General features: G+C 49.9%; 1 protein-coding gene across 5 annotated transcripts in view; it reads left to right on the forward strand.

Moving 5' to 3' along the window:
- The window catches only part of NBEAL2 (neurobeachin like 2), a 219,421-nt gene that overhangs the window by 121,947 nt on the left and 77,578 nt on the right, over nucleotides 1-19,896 (forward strand). For all 5 annotated transcript variants that reach the window (XM_082192090.1, XM_082192092.1, XM_082192094.1 and 2 more), the window contains 6 exons: nucleotides 26-109; nucleotides 3,579-3,677; nucleotides 4,994-5,263; nucleotides 12,993-13,306; nucleotides 16,237-16,369; nucleotides 18,614-18,733. In XM_082192090.1, the coding sequence (XP_082048216.1) occupies nucleotides 26-109; nucleotides 3,579-3,677; nucleotides 4,994-5,263; nucleotides 12,993-13,306; nucleotides 16,237-16,369; nucleotides 18,614-18,733 (1,020 nt within the window). The remainder of the gene's footprint in view (nucleotides 1-25; nucleotides 110-3,578; nucleotides 3,678-4,993; nucleotides 5,264-12,992; nucleotides 13,307-16,236; nucleotides 16,370-18,613; nucleotides 18,734-19,896) is intronic.

Consider the following 19,896-nt stretch of genomic DNA (forward strand, 5'->3'; position numbering starts at 1 on the left):
CTGCCTCCTTCCTTTTCGCCTCCAGGTTTTCGACAACAACTCTGACGCCATTCCCATCCACGCTATCGGAGTGCTCACGTCTATCATGAGCAACTCTCCTTCGGCCAAGGTAAGGGACACGCATTCCTCGCCTCTTCGGAACATTTTTTTTAAAAAAATAAATAAATAAGGAGCACAGGATGAGCAGCAAAAGAGACAGTGTGGCGCAGTGGTTAGAGCGTCAGACTAGGACCTGGGAGACCAGGGTTCGAATCCCCTCTTGGCCAAGCATCTCACTGGGTGATCTTGGGCCCGTCTCTGCTTCTCAGCCTCAACTACCTCTCAGGGTTCTTGTTAGGATTAAATGGAAGAACTATGTATGCAAGCTTGAGCTCCTTGGAGGAAAAGAAAGTGGGATAATAATGCAATAAATAATAATATATACAGCTAAAGCTGGAGACTTAGGAATAATAATAATAATTTATTATTCGTATCCCGCCCATCTGGCTCGGTTTCCCCAGCCACTCTGGGCGGCTTCCAACAAAGATTAAAAATACATTAAAATGTCACACATTCAAAACTTCCCTGAACAGGGCTGCCTTCAGATGTCTTCTAAATGTCAGGTAGTTATTTATCGCTTTGACATCTGGTGGGAGGGCGTTCCACAGGGCGGGTGCCACCACCGAGAAGGCCCTCTGCCTGGTTCCCTGTAGCTTTGCTTCTCGCAATGAGGGAACCGCCAAAAGGCCCTCGGCACTGGACCTCAGTGTCCAGGCAGAATGATGGGGGTGGAGACGCTCCTTCAGGTATACTGGACCGAGGCCGTTTAGGGCTTTCAAGGGCAGCACCAACACTTGGAATTGTGCTCGGAAACGTACTGGGAGTCAATGAAGATCTTTCAGGACTGGTGTTATGTGGTCTCAGCGGCTGCCCCCAGTCACCAGTCTAGCTGCCGCATTCTGGATTAATTGCAGTTTCCGGGTCACCTTCAAAGGTAGCCCCACACAGAGCACATTGCAGTAGTCCAAGCGGGAGATAACTAGGAAGACAGGTAGCAGCCTCAGCAACCCTGTTGCCAGAGGAAAAGTATCTAAAATATTTACTAAAAATGCATTTGTAGTCCAAGGGAGAAAAAAAGGTGTGAGTTCTCACAGCTCTGCATGTGGTTGAAAGACAGTATATTATTGTCAAGACGTGGCTTCATTTGATACCCACACGAGGCAAGATCTATTTTCTTGAATCATGAGAGCTCGAAACTTGAAAATGTGTGCGGTACCAAATTCCACACCAGATACCTGCCTGTGTACCGTATTTTTCGCTCTATAGCACGCACCCGACCATAACACGCACATAGTTTTTAGAGGAGGAAAACAAGAAAAAAATATTCTAAACAAAACAGTGGATGTATGATTTTTGTGGTTCATGCTGTGGCCACAGATATGTGATCTGACAGTGAGTTTGGAGTAGCCCAATGCAAAAATCCTGAGGATCCATGTGGATCCATGCTTTGTAACCACGTTTTTGCACCACTGCGGCCCCAGGCAACAGTGGGTGTGTGATTTTTTTGGTGCAAGCTGTAGCCATGGACATGCTATGTGATCTGATGGTGAATTTGGGGTGACCCAGTGCAAAAATCCTGAGGATCCATGTGGATCCGTGCTTTGTAACCACGTTTTTGCACCACTGCGGCCCCAGGCAACAGTGGGTGCGTGATTTTTTTGGTGCAAGCTGTAGCCATGGACATGCTATGTGATCTGATGGTGAATTTGGGGTGACCCAGTGCAAAAATCCTGAGGATCCATGTGGATCTGTGCTTTGTAACCATGTTTTAAGTGGGGAGGGAAGGAAAAGCACTCAAGGGACAAGGAGTACGCGTGGGGTGGGTGGAAAAGGATGCTGTTAATGATGCAGAAGAGGGATATAAGAGGAGAAGGCTCCTCTCCTCTCCCACTTTGCTCCTTTAAAGCAAGCAGGCTCTCTGTCCCTCTCTCCTCCCCACTCAGCGGCTCTTCTCCCGCTTTGCTGTTTCAAAGCAAGCCACGGAGGAGGGAAGGAAGGGGAACCATGGATCCTCTGCTCACGACTGCAGCAGATCCCCCCGCCATCCATAGGCATTCGCTCCATAACACACACAGAAATTTCCCCTTACTTTCTAGGAGGAAAAAAGTGAGTGTTATAGTGCAAAAAATACTATTTCCTTGGGGGAAGTACATTTGCTTGAGATAGCACTGCTGGCAGCGAGTAGAGGAATTATCCTCTTACTTTTAACAAGATTATTTAAACGAAGATGCGATTAGAGTCTCACACCCACCAACATCCCGCAGAGGAAAACTGGGACGCCCATCTTTCGGGGCCGTGCTTTCACGAGATCCAAAATGGGACATCCCGGGATCCAGTCCGAAGCTGGGGTGCCTTCTGTAATTCTGGGGTGTCCCACCCAATTCGGGTCTGGAGTCTCAGAAACATTCTCGTTTAACATTCTGATCTGGCGTTTGTAGAAGAGAGTCAGCGTCTAGGAACCTAAAAAGATGGGGTTGTGTTCAACTAGATCAGGCGTAGGCAAACTCGGCCCTCCAGATGTTTTAGGACTACAACTCCCATCATCCCTAGCTAACAGGACCAGTGGTCAGGGATGATGGAAATTGTAGTCTCAAAACACCTGGAGGGCCGAGTTTGCCTATGCCTGAACTAGATTATACTCAGAATAGACCCATTTAAATGAAGGGACCCAAGTTAATTTATGTGGGTCTACTCTAAGCGTTGGCCGTTTTGAAAGTGGGCGGTGTGTTTTGCGTGTGAACTTTTGTAAAGTTCTTCCAAAGTCCTAAACTCTAGGCTGGTTGGAGATGGATGATCTATTTCTCTTAATACCCCACAATATTTCCTACCTAGATCTGAATGCTCACTTTATTACTCATACGTGCCACAAACCAAAACACGAGAAGCAACTAACATCTCTATTTTGAGTTGGGACTTTCCGACTTTACACTGATTTTATTCCACTGACTTCTTTAGCTTTAACTGGACTCGACACTCTTTTTGTGTTTTGTTTAATCTTTGAACAGTCTTCACGCTGAAAGCTTGTGGGATTGCCTTACCCCTTTTGCACCCATCCGACCAATTTGATCTGTAGACTTAGCCCTGCTAACCCAAACGCGTAGATGCTTGCACGTTCAAATCTTTTGCTGTTAATCTGAACGCTCATTTAAATGTTTAGAAGTACTTGTTTTCATTGGCAATTTCAACACTTCCTGTAAACTGCTTAGAGGGGTTTGGTTACAATCAAGCCAGGATATAATTTTTGCTACCTAATAAAAAGCTCAAACACAAAACAAATCGCTGTTCACCCACTTTTGCCTTGGCCAACTGAATTCTGTGCTATATTCATGTTGTTTCTTAATCCCATAAGCTCCTGGCAAATGCATATGTGGAAGTCAGGGTAACGGAACGAGAAATCCCAAATCGTACTTGAAGCAGAATAGAAAAGTTTGAGCCCCCTCTCTCTAATTCCCCCTCCCCAGTTTGCTTTGGGTGGGAATTCGGGAATTAATGGCGTGATCTGCTCTCACTAATCCTTAACGGCTGCCTGCATTTTTCAGGAGGTGTTCAAAGAAAGAATTGGCTATTCGCACTTATATGAAGTTCTGAAGAGCCAAAGTCAGCCGACCAAGAAACTGCTGCAGGAACTCCTCAACATGGTGAGATCTTTTTGACAAGAGAGAATTAAAATCTGCCAGCACGTTGGCAGAGCTAAGCAGGATCCGTCCACAGTTCAGTTGCATAAAAGGCGTAATATCAATCAATCTTTATTACGGTCCAGAGACCCAACAAATCGTTAGAAAGCAATGCACAATTCAGACAGCAATGCACAATTCAAACAGTCTACCTCCAAACAGTTGGGATGCGGGTGGCGCTGGGACGCGGGTGGCGCTGTGGGTTAAACCACAGAGCCTAGGACTTGCCAATCAGAAGGTCGGTGGTTCGAATCCCCGCGACGGGGTAATCTCCCGTTGCTTAGTCCCTGCTCCTGCCAACCTAGCAGGTCAAAAGCACGTCAAAGTGCAAGTAGATAAATAGGTACCACTCCGGCGGGAAGGTAAACGGCGTTTCTGTGAGCTGATCTGGTTCGCCAGAAGCGGCTTAGTCCTGCTGGCCACATGACCCGGAAGCTGTATGCCGGCTCCCTCGGCCAATAAAGCGAGATGAGCGCCGCAACCCCAGAGTCAGTCAAGACTGGACCTAATGGTTAGGGGTCCCTTTACCTTTACCTTTACCTTTGTTGTTGTTTAGTCGTTTAGTTGTGTCCGACTCTTCGTGACCCCATGGACCGGTTTTGATTGCTTCAATAATGGAATGCTGAATGGTTTAGTGTTTGTAAAATATGCAGGGATTTATGTTATGCAAAGTGAACCATGGAAAGAGAGGAAGGGAAGTCATTGGTATTTTAAGGATGTTTAAATGAGTACAGGCGTACCTTAGAAGTCAAGCAGCTTAGTTCCCAAACGTTTTGGCTCCCAAACGCCGCAGACATGGAATTGAGTGTTCCGGTTTTCAACTGTTCTTTTGGAAACCAAAGGTCTGATGGGGCTTCTGATCTGCTGCAGGAGCCAATCGGAAGCCGCGATTTGGTTTTTGAACGTTTTGGAAGCTGGACAAACTTCTGGAACGGATTCCGTTCGACTTCCAAGGTACGACTGTACAGTGGACGCTCGGGTTGTGAACGTGATCCGTGCGGGATGCACGTTTGCAACCCGCAGGATCCGCAACCTGCAGTGGCGCATCTGCGCATGCACGGGTTGTGATTCGGTGCTTCTGCGCATGCGCGGCCACCAAAACCCAGAAGTAACCCGTTCCAGTACTTCTGGGTTTCGGCGCTCCGTAACCCAAAAAAACGCAACCTGAAGCGTCTGTAACCCGAGGTATGACTGTATTTTAAATTGTAAAACAGAAAATTTAATAAAAAAAATATTTTTTTTAAAAAAATGATTACAACTTGACTCTCTCCCTACTTCAGGCCGTCGAAGGCGACCACAGCTCTTCTCCCGCACGCCTGATCCACAACGAGCAGCCCCTTTTGATCCTGATCATGTGGATCCCGGAACTGAAGTCGCGGGAGCTCCAGATCTTCCTCTCCGAGTGGCTCAAGAAAATCTGCGACGCCTCACTGCAAAGCCGTACCACCTGCGTTAAGGCAGGGATGGTGAGCTGCCTTCTGGATGCCCTGTGTGCCACGGGGCAGGAGCTGGACCCCAAGTGCTCTGAGAACCTCCTCTACCTCCTGCAGGTCTTTATTATTATTATTATCATTATTATTAAATTTTATTTGACATAATTATTACAAAATATTAAACCACTGAGCCTAGGACTTGCCAATCAGAAGGTCGGCGGTTCGATTCCCTGCAACAGGGTGAGCTCCCATTGCTCGGTCCCTGCCCCTGCCAACCTAGCAGTTTGAAAGCACACCAGTGCAAGTAGATAAATAGGTACCCCTCCGGCGGGAAGGTAAACGGCGTTTCCGTGCACTGCTCTGGTTTGCCAGAAGTGGCTTAGTCATGCTGGCAACATGACCTGGAAGCTGTACGCTGGCTCCCTCGGCCAATAAAGTGCAATGAGCGCCACAACCCCAGAGTCGTCTGTGACTGGACCTAATGGTCCGGGGTCCCTTTACCTTTACCTTACAAGCAAAATACTGCAAATACATACATACATACATACATACATACATACATACATACATATTTCAGATAAGTACACTGTCAGAGCTGCTTGAAGATCCTAGCTCACAGAGGATCACGCTAGCCAGCGATCATTAAGTAAAAGTCTTTATTGAATTACAGTTTCCATTCTCACGCTGCTGCGCGCAACTCTACGTCTAGTAGCTAGATCGACGAAGCTCCGTCTGAGTCTCCGCCCCGTGCGCACCAACTTAATATCCTAGCCCTGCTCCACCTTTTCCGCCTGACTGTCCTCCTCTGGGTCCCTCTACCCCCCGGGGCTTCTTCCTTCCGGGATTCTTCTGACGCTGACCCGGACCCTCCTGCCTCCTTGCGCCGGGCTTTAGGACCTGGCTCCCTTTCCGGGCTGCTTACTGCGCCGCCTTCCTCTGCATTTGAACTTGGCGCGCGCGCCCAACCTTCCACTTTCCTCTTAACCATTTCTTCGCTCCCCGATGGAGGTGTGGCCACTCCTGACTCATGCCCTCCCTCCTGTGGTGAGCTGCCAGCGCTTGCCCCCTGGCTCCCTTCCTCTTCCCTGCTCTCTGGCGGTGACGCTGGTCCCGATTTCCAACTGCTCTCCTCTGAGTCCCCTCTGGCTCTATCTTCCTGGGGTGCCCCCCTAGACTCCCCCCTTGCCCTGGCCACTGGTGCTCCTTTCTGTGAATCCTCTGATTCACTGGAAAGACTCGGAGATCTCGGGTCGTCGTCATCACTCATCTTTTCTTCTGCCTCCTCCCCTTCGCTCTCTGTTTCCTCCCTTGCCCTTGCCTCTGCTCCTAAACCCCTGACATCCATCCCCCCCTCGAAGCCCCCCATACCCCCCTCCCCTCCTTCCGGTGCTGGAGCTGGGGTCTGCTGTTGCAAAGGGACGAACGTCGGATATCGTTCGCTTCCCGTGGCGGGCCTCCATCTGAAGTCTCGCGGGTCTCCGTCCCTGCTCTCGTCGACGACGGTCACCTCCGCTTCCATCTCTGTGCCGCCGTGCTCGAAACCAGGGTCGTCCCCGAAAACGTCCATGTCCGTCTCTCCCTCACTTCCTCCTGGCGGCGTTGCTCGTCCTGGGCCTTCCAGCCACCTTCTGCGGAACTGCTCCTCTGGTCTATCGTCCCACCAATACGAGGGTTCTGATGCAGATCCCGAGGGTGACCCCTCCGGGGAACGGACGTCTTGTGTCGGGTCCTCGTCCGAGTCGAACCCCCGGAAAGTGCTGGCCGAAAGCGTGGGCGTGAAAAGCCAGTCGTCGAAAAAGTCTGCTGGCATAGGTCTATGTGGGAAGAGGGCATGAAACTCGTCTTTGAGTAGAGGTTCGTCCAAGGCGTAGCCCGGCACCCAGCTGTTCGCACTGGCCGGGGTGCCCTCCTTGGCGAGAAAGTATTCTACCCCCTCTTCCCCCCATCTGGAGTCCAAAATCTCCGTGACGTCATTGATGCGCTCCTTCTGTGCCACTCCCGCGTGCCCCGTTCTGTCTCTGACCGGACTCGGCGCCGTTCCGGGTTCCTGGAACCTGTGCGGTGCCTTGTAGGGAGTGAGCACCGATCTGTGGAACACCGGATGCATTCTGGAACCCTCCGGAAGTGCCAGTCTGAAAGCTACCGGGTTGACCTGCTCTTCGACTTGGTAGGGCCCCAGTTGTTTATGCCCTAGTTTCTTCTTGGCCAACGACCTGGCCGGCACTGCGTGGGCTGCTAACCAGACCCAGTCTCCCACGTGGAGCTCTTCGCCAACCCTTCTGTGCCTGTCCGCTTGTACCTTGTATGCGTGTTTGGCCAGCTCCAGGTGGCGCCTCAGCTGATCGTGGACTTCCTGCAGCTCCGACGCGAACGCATCTGCTGTCTGCGGCTCCCCCTCCCCCATTCTTTCCAGTCCCGGGAAGGTTCTGGGGTGCCTCCCGTTGTTGGCGAAGAACGGCGTGACCCCCGTGGACACGTGCTTCGTGTTGTTGTAGGCGAACTCGGCAAGCGGCAGGTAATCCACCCACGTCGCAGGCTGTTGATTCGCATAGCATCTCAGGTACTGCTGCATGATGGCATTGACCCGCTCCGCTTGCCCGTTGGTCTGCGGGTGTCTCGCCGACGCCAGGTTGATCTTGACGTTTAGGAAGCCCATCAGCTTCTGCCAGAAATTCGAGATGAACTGCCGCCCGCGGTCGGACAGAATAGACCGCGGCAGACCGTGAACCTTGAACACGTGGTCTATGAACAGTTTGGCGGTTTGCTCCGCCGTGGCCACCTTCGCACACGGAATGAAATGTGCCATCTTGGAAAACAGGTCCACCACCACCAGCACTGCCGTCTTGCCCCTCGAGCTGGGCAGATCTGTGACAAAGTCCAGAGCCACCCTTTCCCAAGGTTCGACCGGAGTTTGCAGCGGTTCCAACAGTCCTGCCGGCGGTCTGTGCACTGGTTTGGCCCTCTGGCAGGTGTCACACCTCGCCACGTAGTCTGCGACCTCCCCTCTCATTCCAGGCCACCAGAAATCCCTGGCTACCAATTCCACCGTCTTCTCCTTGCCAAAGTGCCCGGCCGTGGGCGCGTCGTGCAGCTGCTGCAGCACCTTGGCGCGAAGGTCGTCTCCCGGTACGTAGATGGCCCCTTTACGGATGAGCAATCCATCTCGTAGCTGGAAACCGTCGGCCTCAGCCTTGCCCCTTTGCACCTCTGCCATCTTTGCTTGCGCGAAGGAGTCATCCTGCAACGCTCGCCGCACCGCCTCCAGGTCCACGGTGGCCGCTGCGCACGCCCATACTGTTGGTGCGAAGATGTGCATGGCGGCCGCTGGCGTTGCGTCCTCCAGATACTGTGGCTTACGGGAGAGGGCGTCCGCCATGATGTTAGTGTCCCCCGGGACATACTCTATGCGGAAGTCGAAGTTCGCAAAAAACTCAGCCCAACGTATCTGCCTCTGGTTTAGGAACTGTGCCGTGCGCCAGTGCTCCAGATTCTTGTGGTCCGTGCAAACCTGCACCGTGTGCTTGGCGCCGATCAGGAAGTGCCTCCACGCTTTGAACGCTGCATGAATGGCCAGCAACTCCCTGTCCCAGATGGTGTAGTTCTGCTCGGACTTGCTGAGCTTCCTGGAGTAAAACGCTCCCGGCCGCCACACCCCCTGCTGGTCCTTTTGCAGCAGGACCGCCCCCACGGCTCTGTCCGAGGCGTCTGTCTCCACCCTCATCGGCCTGCTGGGGTTGACGTGAAGCAGCTGCTCTTCCGACGCGAAGAGACGCTTGAGTGCCTGAAAGGACTGCTCCGCCTCCTCTGTCCAAACGAACTTCTTTTTCTTGGAGCTAAGCGTGTCTGTGATGGCCGCTGTCTGCATAGCGAAGCCCTTGATAAACTTGCGATAGAAGTTCGCAAAGCCGACAAACCGTTGGACCTCCTTCCGGTTGCGTGGGCTTTTCCAATCCAACACCGCTCGAACCTTGGCGCTGTCCATGGCGAGCCCCTTGTCAGACAACTTGTAGCCCAGAAAATCCACCTCCGTCACGTCAAATTGGCACTTCTCCAGCTTGGCGTAGAGCCTATGTTGCTTTAGTCTGGTCAGCACTTCCTTGACGTGTCTGTCATGCTCCTGCTGCGATTCCGAAAAGATCAGGATGTCATCTAAGAAACAGACGCACGTCTTGTAGAGAAGTCCCGCCAACACGTGATGCATGAAAGCTTGAAAAACGTGGGAGCCATTTTGCAATCCAAAAGGCATAACTCTGTATTCGTAGGTACCCAGTGGCGTGAACATGGCCGTCTTCCACTCATCTCCCTCCCGCATGCGAATGAGGTTGTACGCCCCTCGCAGGTCTAACTTGGTGAACACTTTTCCCTTCCGCACCTTCGCCAGGAGGTCGTCGATTCGGGGCATGGGGAAGTCCGACGGCTTGGTCCCATTGTTTAAAATGCGATAGTCCACGACCAGTCTTTTTTGGGGCGTGTCTCGCTTTTTAACAAAGAATACAGGACTGCCCCCCGCTGCCTTGGACTCTCGGATGAAACCGCGCTCCAAATTATGATCTATGAACACTTTGAGTTCCTGCAGCTCGTCCTCAGACATGGAATACAGCTTCCCTTTAGGCAGCGCCGCCCCCGGCAGCAGGTCAATTTTGCAGTCATATGGTCTGTGAGGGGGTAGCCTGTCCGCCTCCTTCTCGCAGAAAACTTCCAAAAATTCTGCGTACTTGTGGGGAATCGCTTGCAGCGTGCCTAGCAGCAGCTGTGACTCCTCTTCCTCTCCTTCCTGCCGGGGCACTATGCAGTGTTCAGCACAAAAGGAAGAGCCGAAGATCAGCTGCCTCTGGTACCAAGCCAGCGTCGGGCTGTGCTTGTCCAGCCAACTCATTCCCAATACAATGGGCGTATCCGATAGTTGAGTGACATTGAAGCTGATGATTTCTTTGTGATTCCCAAGTCGCATCGCCATTGGCGGCGTCTGCTTCACCACTTGCCCCCCTAGCAACTCCCTGCCATCCACCGTGACAACCTGCAGGGGCAGTGTGGCCGGCAGCAACTGTATAGCGTGCTTGTCGACAAACTCCTGCCCTATAAAGTCCGCGTTGCTGCCCGAGTCGACAGTAATTGGCACGTCCATGGTGATTCCATTGGGCAGCTGGAGAGATGCGGTGAGCCTCACCACTGGTTTGGGCGGGAGGGGGTTCACGGGCTGTAAAATCTCTGGGGACTGCGTCACTAACACGTCTGGCTGGGCCCCAGGGCCTCTTCCTCCAGCCAGACTGCTTCGTTTCCCTGCTGTGGTCCTCCTTGCTGCGTTGCTGCAGTCACCATTGCTGAGGCTGCAGTGAGCTTGTGGAGCCTCTGGGGACACTCTTTCGCCATATGCCCTGGCTCCTCACAGACGTAACACTTCCTGTTCCCTCTAGGAGGCTTCGCTTTCACTGCTGCCGGTGCTAGGGCTCTGGTTGCTGACTGAGCCCTTGCACCTCCAACCTCCATAGGTTCGGCTCCTCCTCCTGGCGGAGGCGTGGATTGCGCCCGCGCTGCTTCTCTGGGAAGGAAGGAGGGGCCCCTGGCTGGTTCGCGCCCTCCACGCCCTTCGTCCCTGCTCCACGGACGTTCTTCCAGCCTCACCCCCACTGCCAGTGCCCTCTGAACGACCTCCTGGGTGGTTCGGGGTCTCTCCCCCCTCGCGATCTCATCTTTAATCGAGCTGTGCAGCCCCTCCCAAAAGAGGTCTCTTACCGGGGCCGAATCTCTGTCCCATTCCAGGGCACTGACCAAGGCGAAAAAGCGGGCATGGTACTGTCTGACGCTGGCCCTCCCTTGTCTTAGCCCATGCACCTCCTTCCGGGCAAGATCCACGTCAATACTTGATAAAAAACACCCATCCATCGCTTTAATAAAGGCATCTGCATTCTGGAGCGCCGGATCCTTATCTCTCCATAAATTGCGTAGCCATGCTTTAGCATCCCCATGCAAATGGGACATGATGAATCCCACTCTCTCTTGCTCATCTCTAAAGTCTTTATGCAGCAGTTGCAGTGCGCACAGTACGTCTGCTCTAAAGTTGGGATACTGTTGCAGGTTCCCATCGAAGTGAGAGACCAGCCCGCCTGTTCGTCTCGCCAACCCAATTCCCTCCTGCCGGGGTGTCTGCTTCGTCAGCACGTCTAACCTGACCTGGAGATCCCTGCAGGCGGCAGCTGCCTCCTCCTCTCTCTTCCTGGATGCGAGAGCCTCGGCATTCAGTTGTGCCACTGCTTTTCTGAGTTCCTCTATCTGCTGCTCAGCCGTCATGTCGTCTGCTGTTCGTGAGCTCACTAGTAGGCACCTGTTTCTCTCCCCTCCTCGGGGCTGTAGATGCCCACAATGCAGACGGAGCTTACTGTCAGAGCTGCTTGAAGATCCTAGCTCACAGAGGATCACGCTAGCCAGCGATCATTAAGTAAAAGTCTTTATTGAATTACAGTTTCCATTCTCACGCTGCTGCGCGCAACTCTACGTCTAGTAGCTAGATCGACGAAGCTCCGTCTGAGTCTCCGCCCCGTGCGCACCAACTTAATATCCTAGCCCTGCTCCACCTTTTCCGCCTGACTGTCCTCCTCTGGGTCCCTCTACCCCCCGGGGCTTCTTCCTTCCGGGATTCTTCTGACGCTGACCCGGACCCTCCTGCCTCCTTGCGCCGGGCTTTAGGACCTGGCTCCCTTTCCGGGCTGCTTACTGCGCCGCCTTCCTCTGCATTTGAACTTGGCGCGCGCGCCCAACCTTCCACTTTCCTCTTAACCGTTTCTTCGCTCCCCGATGGAGGTGTGGCCACTCCTGACTCATGCCCTCCCTCCTGTGGTGAGCTGCCAGCGCTTGCCCCCTGGCTCCCTTCCTCTTCCCTGCTCTCTGGCGGTGACGCTGGTCCCGATTTCCAACTGCTCTCCTCTGAGTCCCCTCTGGCTCTATCTTCCTGGGGTGCCCCCCTAGACTCCCCCCTTGCCCTGGCCACTGGTGCTCCTTTCTGTGAATCCTCTGATTCACTGGAAAGACTCGGAGATCTCGGGTCGTCGTCATCACTCATCTTTTCTTCTGCCTCCTCCCCTTCGCTCTCTGTTTCCTCCCTTGCCCTTGCCTCTGCTCCTAAACCCCTGACATACACATATATAAAAAAGAACAAAAAAGGAAGAAAAGAAAAAGAAATAATAAAAAGAAAAAATGAAGAAGAAAAGTTGGAAGAATTTCTCCCAAACTTATTCTTCAAATATCTCAATAATAAAATTTCATTGATTGACTTCCATCGCTTACACTGCACTTCCTATATACATTTCAAGCAAAATTGTATCTGTTATTCTGTATTTCCCCCTTACAATCTCATAAAAATATGCTAATCAATAAGTTTTCTAAATCTTTCATAAATCTAAACACAACCAATACCTTACGCTGAATCTTTGTCTACATAAATAATCATTTAAACATTTCCGTTGTTTCTGGATTGTATTGGTTTTGGTCTTATCAAATCAGTCAGCTTTGCTAATTCCAAGTATTCGCATTATTTATTCAGCCGTTCTCCTTTGGTTGGGACGTAATTCCCTTTCCAATTATTGGCTATTACAATTCTCGCTGCTGTTGTTGCGTACAGGTCAAATATTAATTTTGTCATTTGGGATGTCACCATTCAAAATTCCTAATAAGTATGATTCTCCTCTTTTATTATGTGATGTTTTTATTAGCTTTTTAATTTCCTCGTGTATCATATTCCAATATTTCTTAATTCCTGGACATGACCACCACATGTGGTTTAATGTTCCAGTCATTCTATTACACCTCCAACACTAATTATCACCCGGTTTTTTTTCATTTGTGGTGACAGGTCTTGGGCGGCCTCTCCATCCGGCCGGGGGAACTGAGGCAGCTCCTGAAGCTCCTCCGGACCGAGCAGGGCAAGGGGCCTCACCCCTACACCGTCCAAGTCATCCGGGCCCTCTCTGGTATGGCCAGGAAAGATGGTGCCGAGCGAGCCCTGCAGTATTTCGACCTCACGCCCAGCATGGCGGGGATTATGGTGCCTTCCATCCAGAAGTGGCCCGGGAGCGGCTTTGCCTTCCACGCCTGGGTGTGCCTCGTCGAAGAGGCCAAGGACTTCCCGGAGGAAACGGCTAGGCTGAAGCGGAAACAGCTGTACAGGTCGGTCGGAAGGGGGCAGCGGAAATCGGGCTGGGTCTGGGTGGGGGCGGAATGAATGAATGAATCTTTATTTGCGTCAGCCATCGGCCATAGCTGTAAAGGTTCCAAGGGGTTGCTCGAGAGCAAGCAGGCAAATGCCTCCCTGCTCAGGTGCAAAGCCTTGCTTTGGATGCCAAAATAAACTTCATCTGTCCAGAGCGCCACTATTCCGTGGCTGGCTCCTTCACTGGCAGAATCTGAGAGTGGGTGGTGTTCGGATATTTCCGTTCCACCTTAAAAGGGAGCAGACATTGAGAGTCACAGAGTCTGCGTATTTCCTGTTCACAGGATGTTTATGTTTCCTATTGCTTTCGTTTTCTCTCTGTGTCTGGAGACACTGATGCAGGCAGTCATGTTTTTCTTTGTTCTGATCAACGCTGAATAAAACTTGTAAATAATGCTCTCCTGCGTGCGACTTCTGCTGTGCATTATCCGCTGATAGAGTGTGCGTGAGCTCTGGAATGTGGCAAGCTATTTTCTAGAAACTCATGTCGCTAATTGCTGATACTGCGTGCCTACGGGAGATCGATGGATCGTCCGGCAGACGACGTGGGGGCCATGACGGGTTTTATCTCCCTGGCAGTATCCCAACAGGTGGTCCTTAAACCTTCCCCAGCAGAGTAGTTTCTTGACGCCCAGTCTGCGCCTCCCCTCTCTGCGCGGAATCCTACTGTGCAGGGAAGGCGTCGGTAACGGAGGACCTCTCTTCTCCCCGCTTTGCCCAGGCAAGGTGTCCTGGCACCACCACGCCTCCTCCGAGCCCTGAAGCTCCTCTCCACTGGAGGCATGGTTACTCTCCTCCGCTGAGGAGGCGCTGCTTTCCACGATCTTTGGGGGCTCTCTGTAATCCACCCTGCTTTTCCCCTCTCCCCCCTTAGCCGATGGCAGTTCCCTGACAATAGCAATAACACAACAGTACGATATACAAAGAGTAGAAATGAAAAGTCAATTATATAAAATACATCTTAGGAGTTTTTAATCAATAGTCAAATACAGGGGTATCTCGGGTTACAGACGCTTCAGGTTACAGACGCTTCAGGTTACAGGCTCCGCTAACCCAGAAATAGTGCTTCAGGTTAAGAACTTTGCTTCAGGATGAGAACAGAAATCGTGCTCCAGCGGGAGGCCCCATTAGCTAAAGTGGTGCTTCAGGTTAAGAACAGTTTCAGGTTAAGAACGGACCTCCTGAATGAATTAAGTACTTAATCAGAGGTACCACTGTATAAGGAAGATGCCAGGCGTACTTCTGTGGGTTCCTAACATTATTTATCTGCACAGTCAGCACGCCTGAGATCCGGCTGCTTCTAGCCGAGGACTGTGTTTTGCAAAGTATTCCCCCAACCCCAGGAACACCCTGTTATGGATCCCTGGTGCCCCCGGTGTGAGGGTCTCAGCAGGGCCAGATTTAGGTTTGATGAGGCCCTAAGTTACTGGAGGTAATGGGGCCCTTTATATGTCCAGCTGTACTTTGTCAGCAATAAATTGTCCCTGTTGAATATATGTTATATGGTAATTTATGGACATAACAACAACAACTTATTATTTATACCCCGCCCATCTGGCTGGGTTTCCCCAGCCACTCTGGGCGGCTTCCAACAAAATATTAAAATACAATAGACCGTCAAACATTAAAAGCTTCCCTAAACAGAGAATCTAAAGCCATTTGCACATAACAAAATATGTATTTTATCCAAGTAATTGTTGAACTGAAATACAATTAAGGAGGAGTATACTAATAATATAGGGACGCGGGGAGCACTGTGGGTTAAACCACAGAGCCTAGGGCTTGCCAATCAGATTCAGGTGAGCTCCCATTGCTCAGTCCCTGCTTCTGCCAGCCTAGCAGCACTCAAAGTGCAAGGAGATAAATAGGTACCGCTCCAGCGGGAAGGTAAACGGTGTTTCTGTGCGCTGCTCTGGTTCGCCAGAAGCGGCTTAGTCATGCTGGCCACATGACCCGGAAGCTGAACGCCGGCTTCCTCGGCCAATAAAGCGAGATGAGCGCCGCAACCCCAGAGTCGGCCACGACTGGACCTAATGGTCAGGGGTCCCTTTAGCTTTACTATATTAATAATGAAGTAATTATTAAGCTCTAACTTAAAATGGTGTAGGTTTCATTTTATTTGTTTTTTATCTTACATTTTGGAAACGTACATCCAGTTCTTTTTTCATTTGCATTTTTTGGGGGGCACCCAAGAGAGTGAGGCCCTAAACTTATAGCTTGTTTAGCTTATATGTAAATCTAGATCAAGGGAAGTAATCGTGCCACTGTATTCTGCTCTGGTCAGACCTCACCTGGAGTACTGTGTCCAGTTCTGGGCACCACAGTTCAAGAAGGACACTGACAAACTGGAACGTGTCCAGAGGAGGGCAACCAAAATGGTCAAAGGCCTGGAAACGATGCCTTATGAGGAACGGCTAAGGGAACTGGGCATGTTTAGCCTGGAGAAGAGGAGGTTAAGGGGTGATATGATAGCCATGTTCAAATATAGAAAAGGATGTCACATAGAGGAGGGAGAAAGGTTGTTTTCTGCTGCTCCAGAGAAGCGGACACGGAGCAATGGATCCAAACTACAAGAAAGAAGATTCCACCTAAACATTAGGAAGAACTTCCTGACAGTAAGAGCTGTTCGACCGTGGAATTTGCTGCCAAGGAGTGTGGTGGAGTCTCCTACTTTGGAGGTCTTTAAGCAGAGGCTTGACAACCATATGTCAGGAGTGCTCTGATGGTGTTTCCTGCTTGGCAGGGGGTTGGACTCGATGGCCCTTGTGGTCTCTTCCAACTCTAGGATTCTATGAAATCCGGCACTGGGTCTCAGGGGGGCTCCTGTGAGCAAGGGAGAAATCCAGCCAGCCAGCTGTAAGCTACTCTGTTCTTTGATCCCCCCCAGCTTCTTCACCACCAACGGGACGGGCTTTGAGGCCTTCTTCACAGCCGACGGGACGCTGGTGGTGGCTGTCTGCACCAAAAAGGAGTACATGACGGTGGCCCTGCAAGAGTTTCCGTTCAACGACGCAGCCTGGGTGAGTAAGAGGCTAGGGCAGACCTGGTCGGGGTTTATCGGTGTGAATGTGAGATACGGGCAGATGAAGCTGATTGACTGTAAGGGACTGGCAGAAATGACTGGCAGAATCCGGGACCAGGGAGGAGAGTCGGTGGAAGAAGACTGGAAAAAATCTAAGGACTACTTACAAAAATATTGCAAAATTAAGGAATGTTGGATTGAAATTAAGTGGTTTCAAGCTGTAATTATGATAAAATGACTTTTCTTTTTGTAAGCAAGAATTTAAAGCGATAATAATTTAAGATTTTGAGATCAGGATTTGCTGTATAAACAATCTAAACGGGGTATACAAGAAGGGGAGGTACGAGGAGGTCGGGGAAATAAGATATGAGAAAATAAGTTATGAAATTTATGTGTTTTTAATATTTTTATGTTTGATTTCTCTTTTTGTTTGTAAAAAATTGGAAACTTTAATAAATATCTTTAAAAATAAAAATAAAAAAAATGTGAATGTGAGATACGTTCCGCTGTAAACAAGAGCCGTGAAGAAGCTGAGCTCGTTAGGCAACCCTGCACTTTGTTGTTTTTTGGTGTTGTCAGAGCAATTCATAGGGCGGGGGGTGTTCTCTGTGTGTGCTTGGCTGATTAAAATCTAGAGCAGGGCTGCTAATGTCCTCTGGTGACCCATGGTCTAATCCAGGGGTCAGCAACGTTTTTTGAGGCCGCGCCGGTCCACTCCCTGGCAGAACTCTCTTGAAGCAAGAAAAGGGAGAGCTACACAGAGCGTCTCGGCGGCTCTTGCTCTGCTGGCTTCACAGCGAGCGACATTATGCATTGGCATTATGGCATAAACTTCCAAATCTCCACTTGATACAGTGTCTCTGGAGAGATGACTTCCCTAGCCCCTGGGCAAAAATAATACATGGGAAACTTGTGTCCCTAGGACTATCTCCATCTGTACTATTAAAATTGGATTTAATTTCTGCCAAAAGAATTATAACTCACAAATTAGAGGAGATGGATTTACAATTTAATATTGCGACAGGTGGTGGCACCTGTTTGCCGATAAAACTTGGCTTAACACCACCAACGAAACTTCCATCTTACTTAACTACCTTATCTGTGGTGACGCACAGGTATGCCTTTATAAAGGCTAGATTCAATGTTTTCCCATCAAACGTGTTGGGTAACAGACTCTCCAATGGTCAGATCTCACTCCTCTGTGACTGTAAAAGTGGATCTATAGAATCGTTATATCATATAATCTTCTGTTGTCCATTACATTCGGCGGCACGGTCCAAGTTTCTGGCCCCATATTTATCAAGAATTGCTGACGGTCCTCAGGAAGCCCAAATAATATACTTATTAAACGACAAAGATGCAAGTAGATCCCTTGCAGTCGCTAGATACCTGATTAATGTTTTATTTCAAAAGAGGAGAAATGGATCACTGTATGTCTCTGACATCTTAGCTAAACTTAAGAACCATCAATAAGTGCCAGAACTAAGACGTATACCCCCCAAAATCTGATGGATCTGAACTGCGGTTTACATAGAGGGAGCTTATTGTGTATAGTGTTTACTTAGTCTGATGTTAAATTGGTTCTATATGGGTGTTTTAACTTGGAACTGTTTAAACTGTATTGTTTATGGATAAATTCTGATGTATTGTTTCGATATGGGCCAATGGCCCCAATAAATCTAATCTAATCTAATCTAATCTAATCTAACAGCGAGCGACAGACGGGGGCCATGGCTCCGGCTGCGGAGGCATCCCTCAGCTTGCGACTGCAGCGGCAGCCGAGGGAACCCTCTGCCGTCCAGTGCATTCGCTCCATAAGATGCACAGACATTTCCCCTTACTTCTTTTTTTTTGGGGGGGGGAGTGCGCCTTTTATGAGAGCCAGTGTGGTGTAGTGGTTAAGAGCGGTGGACTCGTAATCTGGTGAACCAGGTTCGCTTCCCTGCTCCTCCACATGCGGCTGCTGGGTGACCTTGGGCCAGTCACACTTCTCTGACGTCTCTCAGCCCCACTCACCTCACAGAGTGTTTGTTGTGGGGGAGGAAGGGAAAGGAGAATGTGAGCCGCTTTGACACTCATTCTGATAGTGATAAAGCGGGATATCAAATCCAAACTCCTCTTCTTATGGAGCGAAAAATACGGTAAGTTTGAGAACCAAGATACCAGTGTACTGAGCGGAATATGTTGCTCGGTGGACCCATAAACGCCTCCTTCCACTCTCTCCCCCCAAAAAAACCAACAGCACTGCGTCGATGTCGTCCACATCACGGGCCGCCGTCCCTTCGGCCAGAACCTCGTGAACATCTACGTGGACGGGGAACTCCGGAAGACGGCTCAACTGCGGTTCCCCTCCCTTGGCGAGGTAGATGCTCTTTCTGCAACCCCTCCAGCTTTGAGGGAACCGTAATTTTGTCTGCCGGGGGGGGGGGGCATAACATATTAAGACTTTCCTTGGAGAGAGTCGGGGAATCAAACCCCAGAAGCAGGAGAGGAGAGGGGAAAAAAAACAGGCAGCGGCTCCTGGCAGGGTGAATAAAAATCAATTATTTTTTTAAAAAACCATAGTCCCTGCACTGGCAGGGAGCAGGATTCAATTACTGGGGAGCCAGGTGGATAAAAATCCATGATTTTTTAAAAATAAATAAATTTAAAAATCTGATTTTTTTAATTTAAATCAGATTTTTTTGATTTAAATCGGATTTTTAAAATAAAACGCTTTTGGAGGAAAAATCTTTCTAAAGAGAGTTTTCTATTTAAGTTATATTCTAGTCCAAAGGCTATTCATCAGGAAATGAGGATTTGATTTAAGCTTTTCATGTGTGCTAAAACTCAGTCTAAGTTTTGTTTTTTTTTAAAATCGCATTTAACCACATCAGTTAACAAACATGGATACATATGCTATGATGTTATTGTTTTAGTTAAATAAATTGTTTAAATTGTTATTAAGGAAACGATTATAATCAAGTACAGCAGAAAAGTTGTCCGGATATAAAGAGTTACCTTATTAAACCTCACCATAATTTCACAATTATCTGCCTATGTATTTCTAATTGTTGTTGTTTAGTCGTTTAGTCGTGTCCGACTCTTTGTGACCCCCTGGACCAGAGCACGCCAGGCACTCCTGTCTTCCACTGCCTCCCGCAGTTTGGTCAAACTCATGCTGGTAGCTTTGAGAACACTGTCCAACCATCTCGTCCTCTGTCGTCCCTTCTCCTTGTGCCCTCCATCTTTCCCAACATCAGGGTCTTTTCCAGGGAGTCTTCTCTCCTCATGAGGTGGCCAAAGTCTTGGATCCTCAGCTTCAGGGTCTGTCCTTCCAGTGAGCACTCAGGGCTGATTTTCTTCAGAATGGAGAGGTTTGATCTTCTGGCAGTCCATGGGACTCTCAAGAGTCTCCTCCAGCACCATAATTCAAAAGCATCAATTCGTCGGCAATCAGCCTTCTTTATGGTCCAGCTCTCACTTCCATACATCACTACTGGGAAAACCATGGCTTTAACTATACGGACCTTTGTTGGGAAGGTG

The sequence above is a fragment of the Podarcis vaucheri genome (assembly GCF_965113315.1).
Source record: "Podarcis vaucheri genome assembly, chromosome: 12".
In the NCBI taxonomy this organism is placed as follows: Eukaryota; Metazoa; Chordata; class Lepidosauria; order Squamata; family Lacertidae; genus Podarcis; species Podarcis vaucheri.